This window comes from Rhincodon typus, chromosome 1 (genome assembly GCF_021869965.1).
Source record: "Rhincodon typus isolate 14 chromosome 1, sRhiTyp1.1, whole genome shotgun sequence".
NCBI classification, from domain to species: domain Eukaryota; kingdom Metazoa; phylum Chordata; class Chondrichthyes; order Orectolobiformes; family Rhincodontidae; genus Rhincodon; species Rhincodon typus.
Genome location: NC_063332.1, coordinates 49,215,125 through 49,233,724, shown reverse-complemented (window position 1 = coordinate 49,233,724; position 18,600 = coordinate 49,215,125). Strand labels below are relative to the sequence as shown.

The 18,600-nt window shown below is 39.1% G+C and overlaps 1 protein-coding gene across 4 annotated transcripts; it reads right to left on the bottom strand.

The window, feature by feature from the left end:
• Nucleotides 1–5,444: 5,444 nt before the first annotated feature.
• Nucleotides 5,445–18,171, bottom strand: spag8 (sperm associated antigen 8). Of its 4 annotated transcripts, XR_007263031.1 has the most exons (6): nt 18,121–18,165; nt 15,534–15,654; nt 14,723–14,787; nt 13,781–13,843; nt 11,511–11,845; nt 5,445–6,904 (listed from the first exon to the last, which is right to left on the bottom strand). XR_007263031.1 is itself a non-coding variant. In XM_048601866.1 (5 exons), exons 1-5 carry the CDS (start codon nt 18,135–18,137, stop codon nt 6,889–6,891), a joined length of 282 nt encoding a protein of 93 aa, XP_048457823.1. In that variant the 5' UTR covers nt 18,138–18,165; the 3' UTR covers nt 5,445–6,888. The 4 variants fall into 4 exon arrangements, 2 of the variants coding, with proteins under 2 accessions (XP_048457823.1, XP_048457819.1); XR_007263033.1 differs by lacking the exon at nt 14,723–14,787 and having other exon boundaries at nt 18,121–18,171; XM_048601866.1 differs by lacking the exon at nt 11,511–11,845.
• Nucleotides 18,172–18,600: the final 429 nt, after the last annotated feature.

The following is an 18,600-nucleotide window of genomic DNA, read 5'->3' as shown; positions in this document are numbered from 1 at the left end:
CGCCTGCACAAGGTCCATATCTCTCTATTCCCTGTCTGTTCACTTGGCTGTCTAAATGCCACATTACTATCATATCTGCTCTACCAACTCATCTGACAGCATGTTCCAGGCACCTAACACTTTCCGTGTAAAAAAAAACTTCCCTCACATATCTCCCTTAAACTTTCTCTCTCTCACCATAAACCTATGCTCCTAGTATTTGATATTTTCACTGTAGGAAAAAGACACTGACTATCCACCTTGTCTCTGCCTCTCACAATTTTAGATACTTCCATCAGGTCACGCCTCAGTCCTCACAATCCAAGTTTGTTCAACCTCTCCTTATAGCTAATACGCTCCATCCTGGTAAACCTCTTTTGCATACTCTTTAAAGCTACTACATCCTTCCGATAGTGTAGTGACCAGAACAACACACTACTCCAAATGAAGCTTAACTAAAGTTGTGTAGAGCTGCAGTATGACTTGTTAATTTTTGTACTTCCTGCTCTGACTGAAGAAGCAAGTATGTTGTATGCCTTCTCCGCCACCTTGTGTTGCCACTTTCAGGGAGCTTTCTTGGACTCCAAGATCCCTCTGTAAATCAATGCTTTCAAAGGTCCTGCCATTTACTGTATACCTTCCTCTTGCATTTGACCTCCCAAAATGCAACACTTCACCCTTGTCTGGCTTAAACTCCATCTGCCACTTTTCTGCCCAACTTTCAACTGATCTACATCTTTCCTCACTATCCACAACTCCACCAACTTTCATGATCGGAAACAACAAATGCTGGAGGTCACAGTGGATCAGACAGCATCCATGGACAGAGAGCAAGCTAACATTTCAAGACTAGATGATCTTGCATTAAAGGTGAAATGAAGTGTGAAGGAGGCAGCATTTATGATATAGTTGGGGGGGTGGGGGCAGTGTGGTGTCGAGTGCTGGTAGAGAAAAGATGTTGACAGTTCAGATCAAGTAATTGGAATGTGAGAATGGCAGTACAATGGTGTGTCTAACTGCCAGTCTTGAAAGGACAGACAGTCCCACTGGGGTAAAGGGAGGGGAGAGAGGACAGGGTGACAGAGAATGTAACAAGTAAAGTTAAAAGGGAAGAAATGGGAGCTGATTCACAATTTGAAGGTGTTGAATTCAATATTAAGTCCAAGAAGGCTATAAGGTGCCTAGTCTGAAGATGAGATATTGTTCCTCTAGTTTGCGCTGTGATTCACTGGAACACTGCAGCATGCAGAGGACAGACAGTGGGCATGCGAGCAGGACACTGTGTTAAAATGAACGGCTATGGGAAGGTTGGGGTCATGCTTGTGCACAGCCCAGATTGTTCTGCAAAGCAGTCACCCAGTCTGTGTTTGGTTTCTCCAATGTAGAGTAGGCCACATTGGTTGCAGTGAATATAATACACAGATTGGAGGAGGTACAGGTGAAATGCTGCTTCCCCTGGAAAGACTGTTGAGGCCCTTGGATGGTGAGCAGGGAGGAGGAGAGGGGGCAGGTATTGAACCTTCTGCGGTTACATGGGAAGGTGCTGTGGGAAGGCGGGGCGGTGTTGGTGGTCATGGAATGGACTAGGGTGTTCCGAAGGCAATGATCCCTGCAAAATGCAGAGAGGTGGAGTGAGGGGAAGATGTGTTTGGTGGTGGCGTTCTGCTGGAGTTGTCTGAAATGGCAGAGAATGATCTTTTGAATGAGAAGGCTGTTGGGATGAAAACAAGCACTCTGTTGTGAGTGATGGGGAGGGGCAACCAGAAGCACAGGTGATAGGTCGGATGCGATTGAGGGCCCTGTCAATCACAGTGAGTGGGAAACCACGGTTGTGGAAGAAGGAACCCATGTCAGCAGCGCTGTTTTGGAAGGTGGCAGCATCCAAACAGATGCAGCATAGACGAAGGATCTAGGAGAATGGGATGGAGTCCTTGCATGATGTGGACTGTGAAGAGCTGTAGTGAAGGTAACTATGGGAGTCAGTCGCTTTGTAGTGGACGGCAGTGGACAGTTTATTTCTCGAGTTGGAGACAGAAAGATCAAGGAAAGGAAGGGAAGTGTCAGAAAGGATAATGTGAAAGTTATAGAGGGGTGGAAATTTGAAGCAAAATGAACAGATTCTTTGTGTCAGGCCCATGTGAGTATGACATCAACATTAGATCACTTCTAACTATTTATTTAGCATCGAACAAAGTATCCCAATAGATATTATAATACATCTTATGTTTGAACAGAAAACTAATAGCGGTAACTGTAAGTTAATAACTTTAGATCAATGTCCATACTCCAATTTCCTTACTTAATAAAGAAATAGAAGTATGCAAAATGTGCAATTTTACCAACTGAAAACTCCATAAACAAAAAGCATTTGCTATTTTTATTGTTGAAACTAGTTACACAAAATTCATATATGGTTTTATTTGTACTTGAAGCAGTTCACATTCAAATTTAACTATTAGAAAACTGAAATGGAACCATATGTAAAATGACATTAGCAATGTACCTCACTTCAAATATTAAAATTTTAATTAAAGAGATGAAGATGCATGTTTCTTTTAAACGTACTCAATAGCTTGGAAAATTTTAAGTTATTTTAAAGGTAGAAGAAGATAAAGTTTAGCCACTAACATCATAGAAAAGAGCAGCAATCTTGCCTGTAGTTTACACAGCATGAATCAGCTTTTATCCTGCCAGAAAACCATTTGTGGAGACGATAAAATAATGAGGATAAAATATCAAACTTCTCAATCTGACATTTAATACAGAGGCTAAGTGCCTATAGAGTTTCTATTGCTATAACATACATAATTCATGGCAGCTATCTGCTGGTGTCAAGCTAAGTTATTCAATGATGCAACAATAAGCAAATCCAACCAAAGCACAAATATTTAACAAGCATATTTATGGTAACTTCGAGCCAGCAAGTTCTGCATTGTGAGGCTATCTGGTCTCCTCAGCATGTCCTATTTGGATAAAGTACCTCCCTTTTTCTCCAGAAATAACAAGGTGTAGAGCTGGATGAACACAACTGAACACAGCAGGCCAAGCAGCATCAGAGGAGCAGGAAGGCTGACATTTCGGGCCTTTGGAATACAACACAATGGACGATATAACAAGGTTTAGAGCTGGATGAACACAGCAGGCCAAGCAGCATCAGAGGAGCAGGAAGGCTGATGTTTCGGGCCTAGACCCTTCTTTAGAAGGGACCTTCAAGTTCAGCTTCGTCTGCCGATGCCTGGCAAACAAACAACACCAAGAAGACACTGTATGCCCCAACACACTGGCCAGTCTACCCTAAGTTAGAAACACATCAGAACTGCCTACAAGATTCCTACGAGCTCTTGGAATAAGGATAGCACACAAACCAACAGCCACATTTCGCCAGTTACTCTTAAAGATGAAAGACTGCATACCCACAATGAGCAGGACAAACATGGTTATAAAATACCATGCAGCAACTGTGAGAAACACTACATAGGACAGGCGGGCAGGAAACTCATCACCAGGATACATGAACACCAACTCACAACAAAACAGCATGACTAATTCTCCCTCGTTTCAATGCACTCTGACATAGAAGGACATCAATTTGACTGGGACAAAGTTACAGTACTAGGACAAGTGAGACAAAGACAAGCATGAGATTTCCTGGAGGCCTAGTTTTCAAACACCATTGCAATTTACAAGCATGTTGAAATATGACACTGGGGCTATACTCATTGGACCTTAGAAGCATGAGGGGGGATCTAATTGAAACTTAGAGAATAATGGCCTGGACAGAGTGGATGTTGGGAAGATGCTTCCATTGGTTGGAGAGACTAGGACCCAAGGGCACAGCCTTAGAGTAAAGGGAAGACCTTTTAGAACGGAGATAAGGAGAAACTACTTCAGCCAGAGAGTGGTGAAACTATGGAATTCACTGCCACAGAAGGCTGTGGAGGCCAGGAAATTGAGTACATTTAAGACTGAGATAGATAGGTTCTTGATTATCAAAGGGATAATCAAGGGTTATGGGGAGAAAGTGGGAAAATGGAGTTGAGGAACTTATCATCCATTATTGAATGATGGAGCAGACTCGATGGGCCGAATGGCCTAATTTCTGCTCCTATGTCTTATGGTCTTATGAAATAGACACCATCTACATACCACTATGGTACAAAACCGGAAACAAGACTGCCCACCATGACAGACCGGACCATATAAATTCAGAATGGAACAGAACAACAGCGCTTCAATGGAGGCTACACAGCAATGACGATGTCATCTAGAAGGGAGATGAAACATTTGCATGTAAACCAGTCAGCTCGGCGAACCAACTAATAACTCCAAATGCAACCCGAGCTACAGATCTTCATTAAAACATTAGCTGCATTAGCTCCAGTGAAACTTTTATTGGAAGTAATTTAGACATTAACCAAAAACAGTATCAAATTGGAACAATATATATCAACATTTAAAGCCCTGAAGAGTAAAAGGCACAGTAACATTATGGTAATGGCAGTGACTAATATCCCAGATGCCAGGAGTTCAAATGATTGCAGGCTGAGCAACTAAATTTGTTAAGTCCCTTAATTTGTCAACTGACACCAGGGAGTAAGCGACTACGAATGCTACTTGATTGTTGGAAGAAAACCAACTAGCTGAATGTTTTTACATACCTGAAAGTGCTTAATAGAGTAGTTGTACTGAAAATGGTTCAACTTGTGGAGGAGTCTGAAGATAGAAGCCACAAATATAAGTTAGCTATCAATAAATCCAACATGGTATTAAATAGGAGTTTAATTAATCAGAGTGGTGATGATGTAGAACTCAATGCCACAAGTATCCAAGGCATCTAATATAAGATGTATTTGATAGGAAGCTAGAAAAACTTGTGGAAGAAAGGAATAGAGGATTATGCTAAAAGATGATATGTGGTGGGTGAAAGTTTAAGTGCAGCATGGGCCAGTTGAAGAAAATGGCCTATTTCTGTTCAATGTTAGCCAGGAAAGTTAACCTGGCACATTTACAAAGTCAGAACTGCATATAACTTCAGTCCCGTTTTGATGCATTCAGGTGAACAAAGGATAGACAACAAAATGTCATTTTGCCAGTCTCACCTAGTAGAAAATTAGAAGAGTGAAAACTCACTGTCTCCTACTGAATATGTAGTAAGAAACAGTCCTACTGTGTAAATTTGTAATATCATTAAAATGGAAAAAAATGGATTCTTCTATCACTTCAATGGATGACAACTCAAGAAAACAGGAAGATTGGTTTATGGTCCAGTTTGATATCATCTCATGAGATATTAGTTCAAGCATAATCAACTGTAAATAGCTGCATTTGAAGTCAGTATTAGAATTGGAATTAGCTTTATGGTCACGTACTCACATGAATACAGTGAAAAGATACATAATGCAGAATTTTAAGTACAAATTCTTAGGGAAAAATATTAGAAAAGTAAAGAATTAAAAAGTCTAGCAATAAATTAGAAAAATAGAGAAAAAAGAGTTCAGAACAACAATCCTTCCAACCCAGACTGTGTCAGCCTGCACCCCAAGGCTGGGAGTGGCAAGAGTTGAGTTCACGCTGAGGTCAGCAGCTCGAGTCCACGCTGAGGCTGTGAGTTCGGGTTCACAATGAGCCCAGATTTCAGGAGTTTAAGTCCATGCTGAGGCCGGGAGTCCACACCGGCTTTCACCCTGGACATCGCCAATGCTACCTGAGGATACAAAAGGATACAAAAATACAAAGAGACATAAAAGGAAAAGAAACACGTGGAGTGGATAAGCTCCTGCTCAGGAATCCTACTCTGCCACCATCTTGGAGACAAATATTAGAAGGTTGGATGGAGGCATTGCCGTTTGCACCATGCTTGTTGGTGCTGAAGTCACACTATTTCGCTCTCCTCAAATGTTGAAGTCACTTGATGACAGGAACTTTCCCATTTGGGTCTATCCAAAATCTTTTTTCCCTACATATTGAGAACCAGCTTGCACGCTCCGAAGTTGACTTTCAGATTGTCTATATATTGAAGTTTGGAATGTCTTGCGTGGTTTTCATGCATAACTGACTGTAGAATACTGCCATTTTTACCCATAAATCCTGCATGCAAACTACATGACGAACCCTGTGAAGCTGAGCTCTGATGATCTTACTCTCGATGGCAGGTAGGAAGCACTCTGCAAGAAGCCTGAAATGTTCCAGCTGTTAAGGAACTCTTGTGACTCTATAGGTTACGTACTGCCTCTGAGCCATATGTTCCAGATCCAAGTCACACTCCAGAACTTGTTGGCCACGGAACAAGTGTTTACAGAGATCAAACAGATACAAACAACAGGTAAATCAGCCTGCTATAACCTTCCAACATTTCACCACCATTACCCAAAAGAGGAGGAATGTATGTGTGAGAACATATTACAGAGTCATAGAATCGTACAACAGTGTATATTATTTAAAATCAATGGCTAGTTGTGCAGGATCATAATATAATGGTCATTAGCTTTGCCAGAGAATTACAAACTAGCAATAGACAATTTTGCAACTCAGACCACTAAAGTTCAGCAGGGGTAGTGGAACCTCACTCTGTAATGCCTTCTTTCTAATCAGGTGAGATTCAGTTCTGGTACATGCTGCTTTTTTCATTGGCATTACCACGAGACACTTTGAAAAATAAAGTTTCTAATCTTTTGGCACATTTTTATTTATTTCAGAATTGATGTTAAATGAATGATCCGGATTCTGTATAGAAGCAGTAAAAAGAGAATAAGCAGCAACAGGTATAATACATATTATCTAATTTCCGTGAACGTTAATTTCTGTGAATGGGAACAATGCAATTTCAAACTATAAGTTGTCAGCTATCCAATGTTTCTGCTATTGTTTTGGTAAATGATGTATTTTTCCGAAATGGAGCATGAGCGTTCTTTATTGGAGTGACACCCTGTTGTGAAAGACAGAGAGAGAAAACAATTAATCTTGCTTCATGTTGGAATGAATATTTTCAATAATAAAGTTCATATTAGGATTTGGTGCCAAAAGAAACGAGCTGTGGATACCATCATTAGCACAGGCTGATTGATCATCAATATTTAACAAGGTTTTAAGGATCTGAAATTGTCAAGACACAAGTCATTACCCCAGATCATCCATGGAAATATAAAACATTTAATTGGAATGTGTTTTTGTTTTTAAAAAGGATTCAGTCGAAAAATGACTGCAGATGTAAATTCACTGCCTGTCTGGAGACGAATTCTGAAATGTCATCTGTGTACAGCATTAGGGAAACTACAAATGGAATGACTAAAAAGGAACAGATAATGAGAATCTGACTATCCAACCTCTCAGCAGGAAGCCATTTTCTATGGAATACAAAATAAGGAGTAAAAATTGAGCTTCAATGTGTTAGTGGTCTGGTGTCATAATGTGTGGACTAGTGTGGTGTGAAGGCCATAGCATTGAGAACAGCCATTAAACAGTCCTGCAGTGTCAGTAAAAAAAATAGGGGCCAAAACATCTATCACTTCGAGTGCTGCTAGGCAGCCAGTATCATAAAGAACCTGGACAGAAGAATTGCAACCAAGGTACAAAGCTAAAAATTTCTAAATTGAATGTTTATTTACCACATCAAAGCTGTTGGTAAAATCCACTGTAATGACTACAATGTTCTACTATCTACTCTTCACAAATCCACAGACTAATCGTATTTCTTTGTTCCGATTATTAAATTTTCTGGGCTCACTTCTTATTCCTGATCGAGGAATTATTTCTTCTTGCAGCTAGTAACAAATAAACTCACTCTTTTGTTAACTCATAAGTTTAAGATCACAAATGACTTAAAAGTGGCACCTGGCCACAATTCATAAAGTCAGTCTGTGTTCTCAAAGCTGTACCAGGGCATGGAGATGATTTCCTCTTAACTTGAACTGTAAGTATTCTCCAAAAAGCTCTTACATGCAATGTTGCCTTTCGAGACCAGTATAGGTGATGGTAGGAAAATATTTCAGCAATTTCACTGCACTTCGAATCTCCAACTGTATGTGCATATCAGGCTTGTGCTGATAGGACCTTGGGAATAAGGTCCTAATCAAAGATTAGGGCCATGGCCCTCTTGGTTGGAGTCCTCCATGTCCCACTCCACTCACACATGTATCAAGGCTGTTACTGTTGCAAGTTGTGCCCAATCACAAGGCTTTATCTCACTTCCCTGTGGTGAGTTTAGTAATGCAGCTTGGGCAGTAGGCTTTGCCAACATAGCTGACTTTCCCAGGTGTAGGGCACTATAAACTGTACACATGTTGCATAGAGAGTGCCAAATCTAAATGGGGCATAATTTATCAACAGCAAAAGCTTCCATTCCATCAATGTTCAAAATATCTGTGATCATTAGTCCCACATCTTAGGAATCTGCACTAGGTACTCTGGGAGCTGCCATGCTGCCTATAGCCTTGAGAAATCTGATGTTCCTGCTCCATTGCAAGGGCTGGATGCCTTACAAGAATGCTTACTGGGAGACAAGGGCTACAGTCTGTTCCTAGCTCTTGACTCTCTTATGTAACACCTGATTAAGGCTGTGCGTTGATACAACATAATCCATTTTCCATCAAGGCCATCGTGGAGCAGATGACAGAACTTTTGAAGATCAGCTTCTGATACTTGGATCAATCTGGGCTGGCCTTTTAGTATTAACCAGTCAGAGTGTGTTGTAGAATGGTTTGCTCTGCACAACTAGAGCAAGCAGATAAGATGTGATGGGAGCTGAAGAACTGGAACAGTGGCAGCAAGGAAAGAAGGAAGATGAGGACATTGAGCAGAAGGAACATCACCTTAAGACTGATAAACTCATGCAGTGTCAGATGCAACAAGGCAGACAGGACTTCATTGACACCCATTTCCAAGAGATAGGAGTTAGGTGAATTGATCATTCATTGACTGTAAATTTGTTGCTGTTCTACAGTCAAGTGGCTCGTGCCTGTTTGCTAAAGCAAATGCAGTTTTGTTTTCTATTTTCTCCACTTTTGTTGTTTTTTCAATAAAAGTTAATGTTTTTAACTGTTTGAAGGTATTCCAGCATGGGATGTTCACACGCTGAACAATAAGAAGATGTTACAATATGGTAGAGTAGCACTCTCTTACATAGGGTTCTAAAGTGGTATGATGCTAAGAATAGGGAGTCTGTACAGTATGGTTCTTGTAGCTGTGTTTACAATGACTGATAATTAGAAAGGTGATAATGTTAAATAGCACGTCATTTATGAATGTAAGCTTCCATTTGCAATGAAGTGTCAGCCATGTCCCCTGTGCGCACTCAGAAGCTGTACTTTTTCAATCCCCTTGCACTACATGCACTTGGAAGACAGCTCCTGAGGCACATAGCCTGGTGCACAGCTGAGCCTTAAAAATGATCCTGGTGCTAGGAATCCCCACGCGATCACAGTGACTAGTACTTTTGCCATTGGTGAACACATAATAGTGTACTTTGAGCAATATGGAGGTATGCTGCTTACATATTAAAGTGGGTAGCAGAGGATTGCGTGAGATAGCTCACTAGAGCTCACAGAGAGCAACATTCGTGAAATTATGTAAAACTGATACTCAGCTAATTTTTGATACAATTCAGCCAAAAGTTCCAAAGCACAGAGGTGGGCCTGTTACACAGAGGAACAGCATCTTCCACTCCAGTGCTTCCTACATGTCAGTACTTTATCTTAATTAAGGCTTCTCATCCTGCATGCTGCATGGCCATCCCATTCATTCCCTGTTGAGGACCTCTGCTCTTACTCCTTCCCCTCCCTCCTAAAACTGATAGGTTTCCCCATGACCTCACCTTTCACCCACTGGCCTGCACATTAAATTCTTTATACACTCCAATTTCTGCTAGTTACAGTAAAACCTCCCCTTTCAACATTCTGAAGAGACCATTCCCTCTGTGACACTCTATTGCACTGCTCATTCTGATCTAACACACTTTCCATCTCCATCGCACCTTTCCTTTAGATCACAACCTCTGCCTTCATCTTGTTCTCTGTCTATTTTGTAAATCTTTTACTTGGTTCGCTCTTATCTACTTTCTTCCTTCAACTCTTCATGTTACATTCATCTGGCTTTATGTAACAATCCATTCCTCGTTTGGACACAACCTTTGTTTCTTTATAACTCTCTCTGGCTTTTGCATCAAGAAACCTTTTGTCCCTTCATCTCCCTTGGGCATCCCTGAAGGCAGATTTTCTCCTTTGTTCTTCCTGCCAATCCACCAGCCCATCTCCACCTACTGGCTTGAAACTCTTACATTTCTACCTCTCTTCAGTTCTGAGTAAAGGTCACCCACCTGAAGCATTGAACTGAATTTTACCAAAACCTGGCTCAGTATCAGTCTTGGTAAGTTTCAAGTATTACTCTCCATTTGCCCCAGTGAGTTTTCAAGTGCAATTCCCCATAACTCACCTTATGACATATGGACAGGTCCTCTATGGCAACTTGGTCGTGCAATCTTCGCTCAACAATGGCTGAAGAACTTGTCACTGCTTAGATTTCCTGGGATTCCTGGTGCCAGTGCCACGTTATAAATGCCAAACTGTGCATCCAGCCAAGTACTGCCAGTCAAGAGCTGATGCTTCACTGTGTGTGTAGCAGGAGGGGAATGAAAAAGAACAGCATCCTCGAGCACAGAGATAACACAGTTCACAGTACCTTGCAAACACCACTGCACTTTCATAAATGTATTGCTATTTCACATCATCACCTGTCATTGCGAATGCAGCTATTAGAACAGGTTACCCATCCTCAACACTATCCCATCTTAGAACCCTGTCCAAGGGACTACTACACTTTTTCCAATGCCCAGCGTAACCCATCTTCTTTTCGTCATTCAACATGGGGGCATCACGCACTGGAAAACCTTCAAAAAGTTGACATTTACCTATATTGAGTAACAACAAAAATGAAGATAAACAAAGAGGCACTCCCATTGGGAGCATATAGGGACTACTTGTTTTCAACCAAAAACAACTTTACCATTACTGCACCCAGCTCACATCAATTGGATTAGAGTGCCAATTAAGTCCTGGCTGGCTTGTTGTTCTAGATGCTGCAATGACCAATCATGCTGACGGTGATGTTCCTTTTCCTTGTTGTCCTCACCTTCCTCTTCAATGATGCTTTGCTCTCCCAGTTCCTCAGCCTCTATCACATCCCCTCTTTGCCTGCTCCAGCTGTACAGGGCACAGAATGCTATGATTACACAGCGCACTATTGCTGGTGATGGAAGAGAAGCTGTTTCTGTTGATAAGGCCAGCTGTGGTATGATAGGGTACTCTCAACAAGACATGTGTACAATCTATAGTGTCCTGCACCCAAGGGAAGCCAGCTGTGTTGGCAAAACCTACCCTGTCCAGGCTGTGGACCTGACTTCAATACAGGGGCATGAGACAAAGTGTACAAATTACATCAGTAATAGCCTTGATGCATTTGTAGGTTGAGAATTGTAAGATCCCACATAGGTCCCTAGTGGATCCTCAGAATCAGCTGGTTGCTGATTTAGTGATGCCCACCAGAATAAGATCACCACCACTTCTGCAGATCCTGCTCTACGAGGTGGTATAGTCTTCTGATGATGTTCTGGGCTATCCTCAGTCTGTGATGACACTGTGCCTCGTTGATCTGCAGGAAATGGTATCATAGCTGACAGATTTCTCCTCTGTATCCGGAGGGGATGTCAGCTGTGACTTCTTCATGCGGAGACTGCTCAGCAGGCACTGAATGTTGCTGGTCCTGGTCTTGTTTGCGCATCCATTCATCTTCAACCTCTCTGTGTTGTCACAGCATCATGGCCACAGCGATAACAGCCCCTGCTGTGGCTGGATCTATCGTTCATGGTTACCACGACCTCATGTGGGAACATTAACACAGAAAAGGTCCTTAGTAATGTGAGAAGTCAGCATTCACATCAGTCACAAATGATGGCTTAGCACAGTCTCCTTTATACAGAGGGGCCTGCAGGACTAGAGGCCTATGACCAGCAGTGTTCCACAAGGATCAGCACTGGGTCCACTTTTGTTTGTCATTAATATAAACAATTTGGATGAGAATATAGGAGGCACAGCTAGTACATCTGCAGATGGCAGCCATATTGATGGTATAGTGAACAGTGAAAAAGATATCTAAGATTACAAAGTGATCTTGATCAATTGGGTCAATGGGCTGGGGAGTGGCAGGTGGTAAATGTGGGGTTACGGGGATAGGATGGGATGTTTCAGATCCTTCCAAACCCATATACAACATGGATGTTAGAAAAGTCTTCCCAGTATTGTGTACAATACAGCTATGTTTATAGTTCTTTAATATGCACAAAGCAGTTAGGCAACTAGTCCTAGGAACGAGTACTGTTGTGTGGCGAATCAGCCATAGTGAACAGATAAATACTAAAGGAGCAACATATCCATTCACTGTTTTGAATTTTCAGAATGGAATTACTTGAACTAATGCCTCATAAGTTATTTGCTACAGATTCTTCAACTTTACTTTTGAGATTTAGAAATATACCATGATTATCGTCTTACTGCAGCCTTGTTATTGTCTAAAGTGTTTTTATTTGAGTTGTTAATCCACTGCATTCAACAAATGCAATGTTATTGGTTTTAATATTACTCTTACTGCTTCTGATTTCTCCCTCCCTTAAATTATAAACTTGCAATCTTTGTCATATCTTGTCTTAGGAATGACATTACGCCTCTGCCTAGCTTAATATCTGTAAATTATTCTATATTCGCTTAGCTCTATCATAGGTCTCACAGCCACCTTTTCATGATTCAAACTGACAAATTTGCACAATCTTGCTTGTGATGTGCAATCTCTAAATATAATGGCATGTTCTCATGCTTCGTGCAAAGTTATAAAGCATGTCAATTAGTTTTCAATGCAGGTGTATCAAAATTTAAAACCTATTGTTTATGTTTCTTTCTTTAGTTATGCGAAGTTGCTTCTTAGTTCTCATTCTCGATAGTCACATGCTTTTGGTATTTGGTCCAAAAACAACAGAAGAACTGTAGTATTGCAATATGTCACTCATCCATAAATCTTCAATATAGATGGACTGAACCAGTTAAACCCAAGATATGATTGTTGAAATAACCTTCTGAGCGCAATCATTTTTTTCCATTACTGTTCTAACAAGCATCAAGCAGCTGTCAGTATTGGCCTCCTCCTCCATACCCCCTGCCTCGTAAATCTACAGCTGTCAGTGAGGTTTCTAATTATACACAGCTCCTTTTCAGATGGAACACATATATTCAACCACACAGGGATTCAGGTGAAAACAGAGAGCCCAGTGTGAGCAAAAATTCTGAATTAACTAGTCTTGATAACGTTAGGCTTTCAATCTGGTTTTGCATAATCAAATTAAAAAGGCTAGTTTTCTGAAGATTGTTTATGGATGGAATTTAATTTTTAAGCTGACATGAAAATGTCTGTAAATGTATTCATGGATGATAAAATGCTCGTTACTATCAAGGATCTGATTCCAGTTGGTTTTTTGTTTTAGTTTATTAGATCATATGAGAGAGAATTTGATCACTAAATCTCAGAATTCTGAACAACTGAAAAATGTACATTTTCAGTTAAACATGACTAGATGTTACATTTCTAGTAACATTTACATTTACATTTAAAACATTTCTTTCTTGAATATGTAGTAAATTTTGGTGTTTAATTTCCTCTTGTGCAATTTTGCATGCAGCTCTAAATGCAATTGTATAGATTCTTTCAGTATTATGATAACATAGTTATTAACATATTATTATCCTTCAACAAAGAATGGACTTACATGTATTTGCATGGCATGGTCAGTCCAGATCGTAATAGGCTGTTCTGTTTTGTAGTTATGCATCTGTAAGGAGCAGTTCATACACTGAATCACAAAACAAGGTTTGACAATACATGGCAACATTAATTGAAAATTAAAGTCTCTTTTATGTGTTTGGTATAGAATAACGAAAAACATTGAATAAACATTTATTCATTAGCTTTTAAGTGATTTATACATTATTTTAAGAGACATGGATGAATATTAAACCACAAACACTCAAGGTGAAAAGATCAGAAAATATTAAGAACTGCAACACTGCCCAAAATAATCAAGAGTTGGGCCAAAATTGATAACTTATTTTTCTCTTTCAGAAACTGAACAAAAATGTTGCTATCATCATTATTTTATGATCAAATTTCCAAAATTTGTCAATACATTTTGCTTTTTCTTCACATAGCGAGTGGCTGAATAGACTGGAGCTTAGTTATCCCTGGAGGGTCGGAGGCTGAGGGGTGACATTACGGAGGTTTATAAAATCATAAGGGGCATGGATAGGGTGAATAGCCATGGTAATTTTCCTAGGGGTGGGGGAGTCCAAAACTATAGGGTATAGGTTTAAGTTGAGAGGGGAAAGATTTAAAAAGGAACATGAGGAGCAACCTTTTCATGCAGAGGGTGCTACGTGTATGGAACAAGCTACCAGAGGAAGTGGTGGAGACTGGTACAATTTCAACATTTATAAGGCATCTGAATGGGCACATGAATAGGAAGGATTGAGTGGGATATGGGCCAAATGTTGGCAAATGAGACTAGATCAGTTTAGGACATCTGGTTGGCATGGACGTGTTGGATTGAGTGGTCTGTTTCCTTGCTATGTGACTCTATGACAATTAACTTATTTATAAGAGAAATTGAACACATCAGTGTTCGCATGCCCCAAAGAGTACCTGAGATACTAACCTGCAGTTTTCTGTATTTTGTCCATATATTACTTTGCAAACATTCTTGTGTATTTTGCCTTCCAGCTGTTTACAGGCAACGACATATTAGCAGAACAGCAAAAGCTTTGTTAAAAGGGACTGGACTGAAAGAATATTGGGAACTCAATTACCATTTGTTTCTCTGCATTTTTAACCTTAATTCTGCGGTATTTTACACAAAGGCTAAATCTGCTTCAGCAAAGAAGAACATGGTAATGTTTAACTGCAGTTATATAAAATAGGTAAAAAAACAATACTACATATTAATCAATAACTAGTTTTCCAGCTTCATGCAAAATATTACAACTTATTTTATAATAAATGCCATTTTGATAAATGCCTTGCATGGTCAGGAAATGTTATTTAGACGATACCCTGTTCAACCAGGGGATTGAAGTATGATACAAATAAACAATTGTTCATGTCGGAATCATGAAGTGTAAACTGCCTTCAAAAAGTGAAGTCAAACTCCTATAAATATTTTGTCCCATATATTTTTCATTTTAAATGAGTCATGCAGCATTTGCTGCAGGATATTTTTATTGTTTATAATCTGTTAAAGTTTTATTTAATTTTTTTCCTCCAGACTACTCCCTGAGAAATGTTATTTGACAACTGCATTTAATAACTCTCACACTACATTACAAATATGTATGTTAAAAGGTATTGTGCCAAATGGCTAGACAATTCTGTCTTTTCCATATTTGGATAACTGGACTTTATTCAGTTTATTTGTACTAGGTACTGAGGCACGAGGCTAAATATTCAGTGTTGTATAGTTAAATGCTTACCATAGTAGGAGGACGTGGAACAGATTTAAAACCTTCCACCTTGAAGTCATGTCCTGTTACGGTCAGCGATTCCATTGGTTGTAAAGTTGAGGCAGCTTCCTGTGCATCAAATATATCTTTGCTGAAACATGAAGAAAAAAGGTACATGAAAATGGTGACTAAATGTTCATTCAGCATTGTATCAACAAGCATTAAGTTTGCTGCGTGCCTACCACTACCATTAGATGTAAACACATAAAGAATTGAAGGAAGGCAGCAAGACGCCTCTAAAATTATCACATGCCACATATGGCTTACATATGGTGACATAAGCCAGATGAAACAAATCAGCTGGATTGAGGTCTTTCTTTAAAAGTCGAGATCCATAATAAGCTGAGGAAATGTCATTCAATTAAGCCATCTAGAGTGTGGCACACCAGGTATTTGTGTCAGAGGAAGTAATACATCAAAGAGAATTTTAAAAAAGCAGATGTGCATTATGGCCAATGGTTCCAAGTGAGCTTTTTGAAAACATTTGACTCACCAAAGAATATGGTATGAAAATAATAAAAGAAACAAACTAAACTTTTCCAGTTATCTCAATTAAAACATAGAGGTTTTACAAGTTTCAATCTTTTGGCTAATTTCAGAAATTTCACCTAAATATCTAATTAGATGTTGAGTGCTCGGTTTGACTTAGATACGAAGCCCAATAGTGAATAAGCAACTACAATAAAATGTAAATAAAATTTTGAAAGGAGCCCAATCAGGATAAAACAAGTTGTTGGAATTCAAAAGGAGGATATAGTTTTCCATTTAAATAATTTTCAATAATGACCGAAGAAATTATTTCCAGAAATAGAAAATAAAATGGAACGCTTGTGTTTTCACACAAAAATGGAAGCAAGCTCAAACCAGATTTCATACTTCATATATGAAAGCAGAGTATGCCAGTCAACCAGTTCACTTGACCTGCACTTTGTTTCATTTACCTGTAATCTGGTAAATTCCTATTTGCCCAAATGTTCCAACTGCCATGTTAAAGAGTCAACAGCGGCAACTTTTCTTTTAATTCATTCATGCAATGTGGTCACTGCTAGTTAATAAAAAGTATTGTGATCGATTTTCACTGCTTTGATTTCAGTGTCAATACGAAAGTATTAAAAGAAGTCAGTGAGGTTTTAGTTGATTTAAAAATGTATTTGAAGGTCATTTAGTGCAAAATGGGTTAGGAAGTGGAGGTGGAGTGCTAATGTAAATGGACTAGCAATCCAGAACCCCAGATCAATATTCAAGTGACATAAGTTTTAATCCCACCATAGCAGATGGTAAAATTTGTATTCAATAAAAATCTGGAATAAAGAGCTGGCCTAATGGCAATAATGTAGCTACCGTTGATTGTCTTAAGAAAACCCATCTGGTTCACTAAGGTACTGTAGGGAAGGAAATGTGCTGTCCTTACACTGTCTGGCCTACATGTGATTGCAGACCCACAACATATGGTTGACATTAGGGATGGACAATCATTGTGACACCCATATCCCATTAAGAAATTTTAAAAAAGAACTCTTCAAAAGGTGAAAAAACAAGAAGTTTAGCAAATTAATAATTGGCAAAACAACATAGTAGTGTGAGTTCGTCTGTATGGTGTTTGTGTTACGGACTGAAGTGATAAAATTGCCTTCTACCCTTTTCAGGATTGGATAGATCAATACCATTGGGGAAAACAGGCTGATGCTTTTCGTTGCCCAGGGAAACCTCAAATAACATTTTGTCAGACCAAATAATTTGGAAACTTTGCTCAAATGTTTAGTATTTGTGTATGTTGTCCTGCAATACCAGAATTAATTTCTTGTTGTAAGTACTGGGAACCTTCTTAGTCTTTAAGATCCTTGGATCTGAAATTGACCCTGCCAAGAATACATAAATGAGTCCGGGAAAGGGAGGTCCTCAGAGGGCAGTTTTGGACGCACGAAGCTCATTTCTGCATGGTAACAATCCCACAAACAGACACTAATTGAAAAGTCTCAAAATTATATTTGTAATTATATGTTTATTAATTCACTTTTTTGGAATTAGTGCAGCAGAAGCGTAAAGTCTAAAACTGGTCATTTAAAAACCTAGTAGTCCTGTCAATTTTTTCAGCTTGTATGTGCAATGATAAAATGTGTGACTAATTGCTTTGTACACAAAGAGGGGGCAATGAAGCCCCTTCGAAGAAATGTTGAAAATGTCAAAAATATTATCAATTCAGGACTGAAAATATGAAAAAAAGTACACAGATTTTGTGATCCAATGTGCATAGAAGTAGAAGCTATAATTGTTTAGTATTAGGACAAAACAAATTTTATCAATGGCTATTTGATGGTATAGCAATTGAGAACTGCTGAAAACAGACAGTTTTCAAAGCTTTTCATCTTGCACTCATCAAGACAATTTGTAAGAATACCAATGTCAAGAAATTATAATATTTTTATATTGCATGAGAAGAATGTGCTGACTGGTTATCAAAAGGACTGATTGGTGGAGGCATTGCCATGGAGTATGTAGTTATGTTTTAAAATGTCAGATAAATCAAAATCCTTCCACTTCCTCAGTCAGTTATTACCTTATTTTGTGATACATATACTTTTCAATCAGTTGCTTCCTTATTCCTATTAAAAAAGAACACTGGAATATTACATGTCCAACATGACCGTATATAATTGACAAGTTCATTTTAGGATTGTTTATACAATAAATAATGCAACTAACTATGTATACTGGAATATAAATTGCAGTCTGAAATATTTCTTAAGAATATAAACAAGATTGACAAAATTGCGTAAAGTAAATTATTCACTGTATTCAAGAATTTAAATCTGAAGATCACAAATCATGAAAGTTAAAAGCAAGGAAATCGTGAATAATAAACAAATTTAGTTAGAACTTTTTTCATACTTAAGTTTTGGAAATAAGTTATTTCAGAGATAGTAGGAACTGCAGATGCTGGAGAATCTGAGATAACAAGGTGTAGAGCTGGATGAACACAGCAGGACAAGCAGCATCAGAGGAGCAGGAAGGCTGACGTTTCGGGCCTAGACCAAAA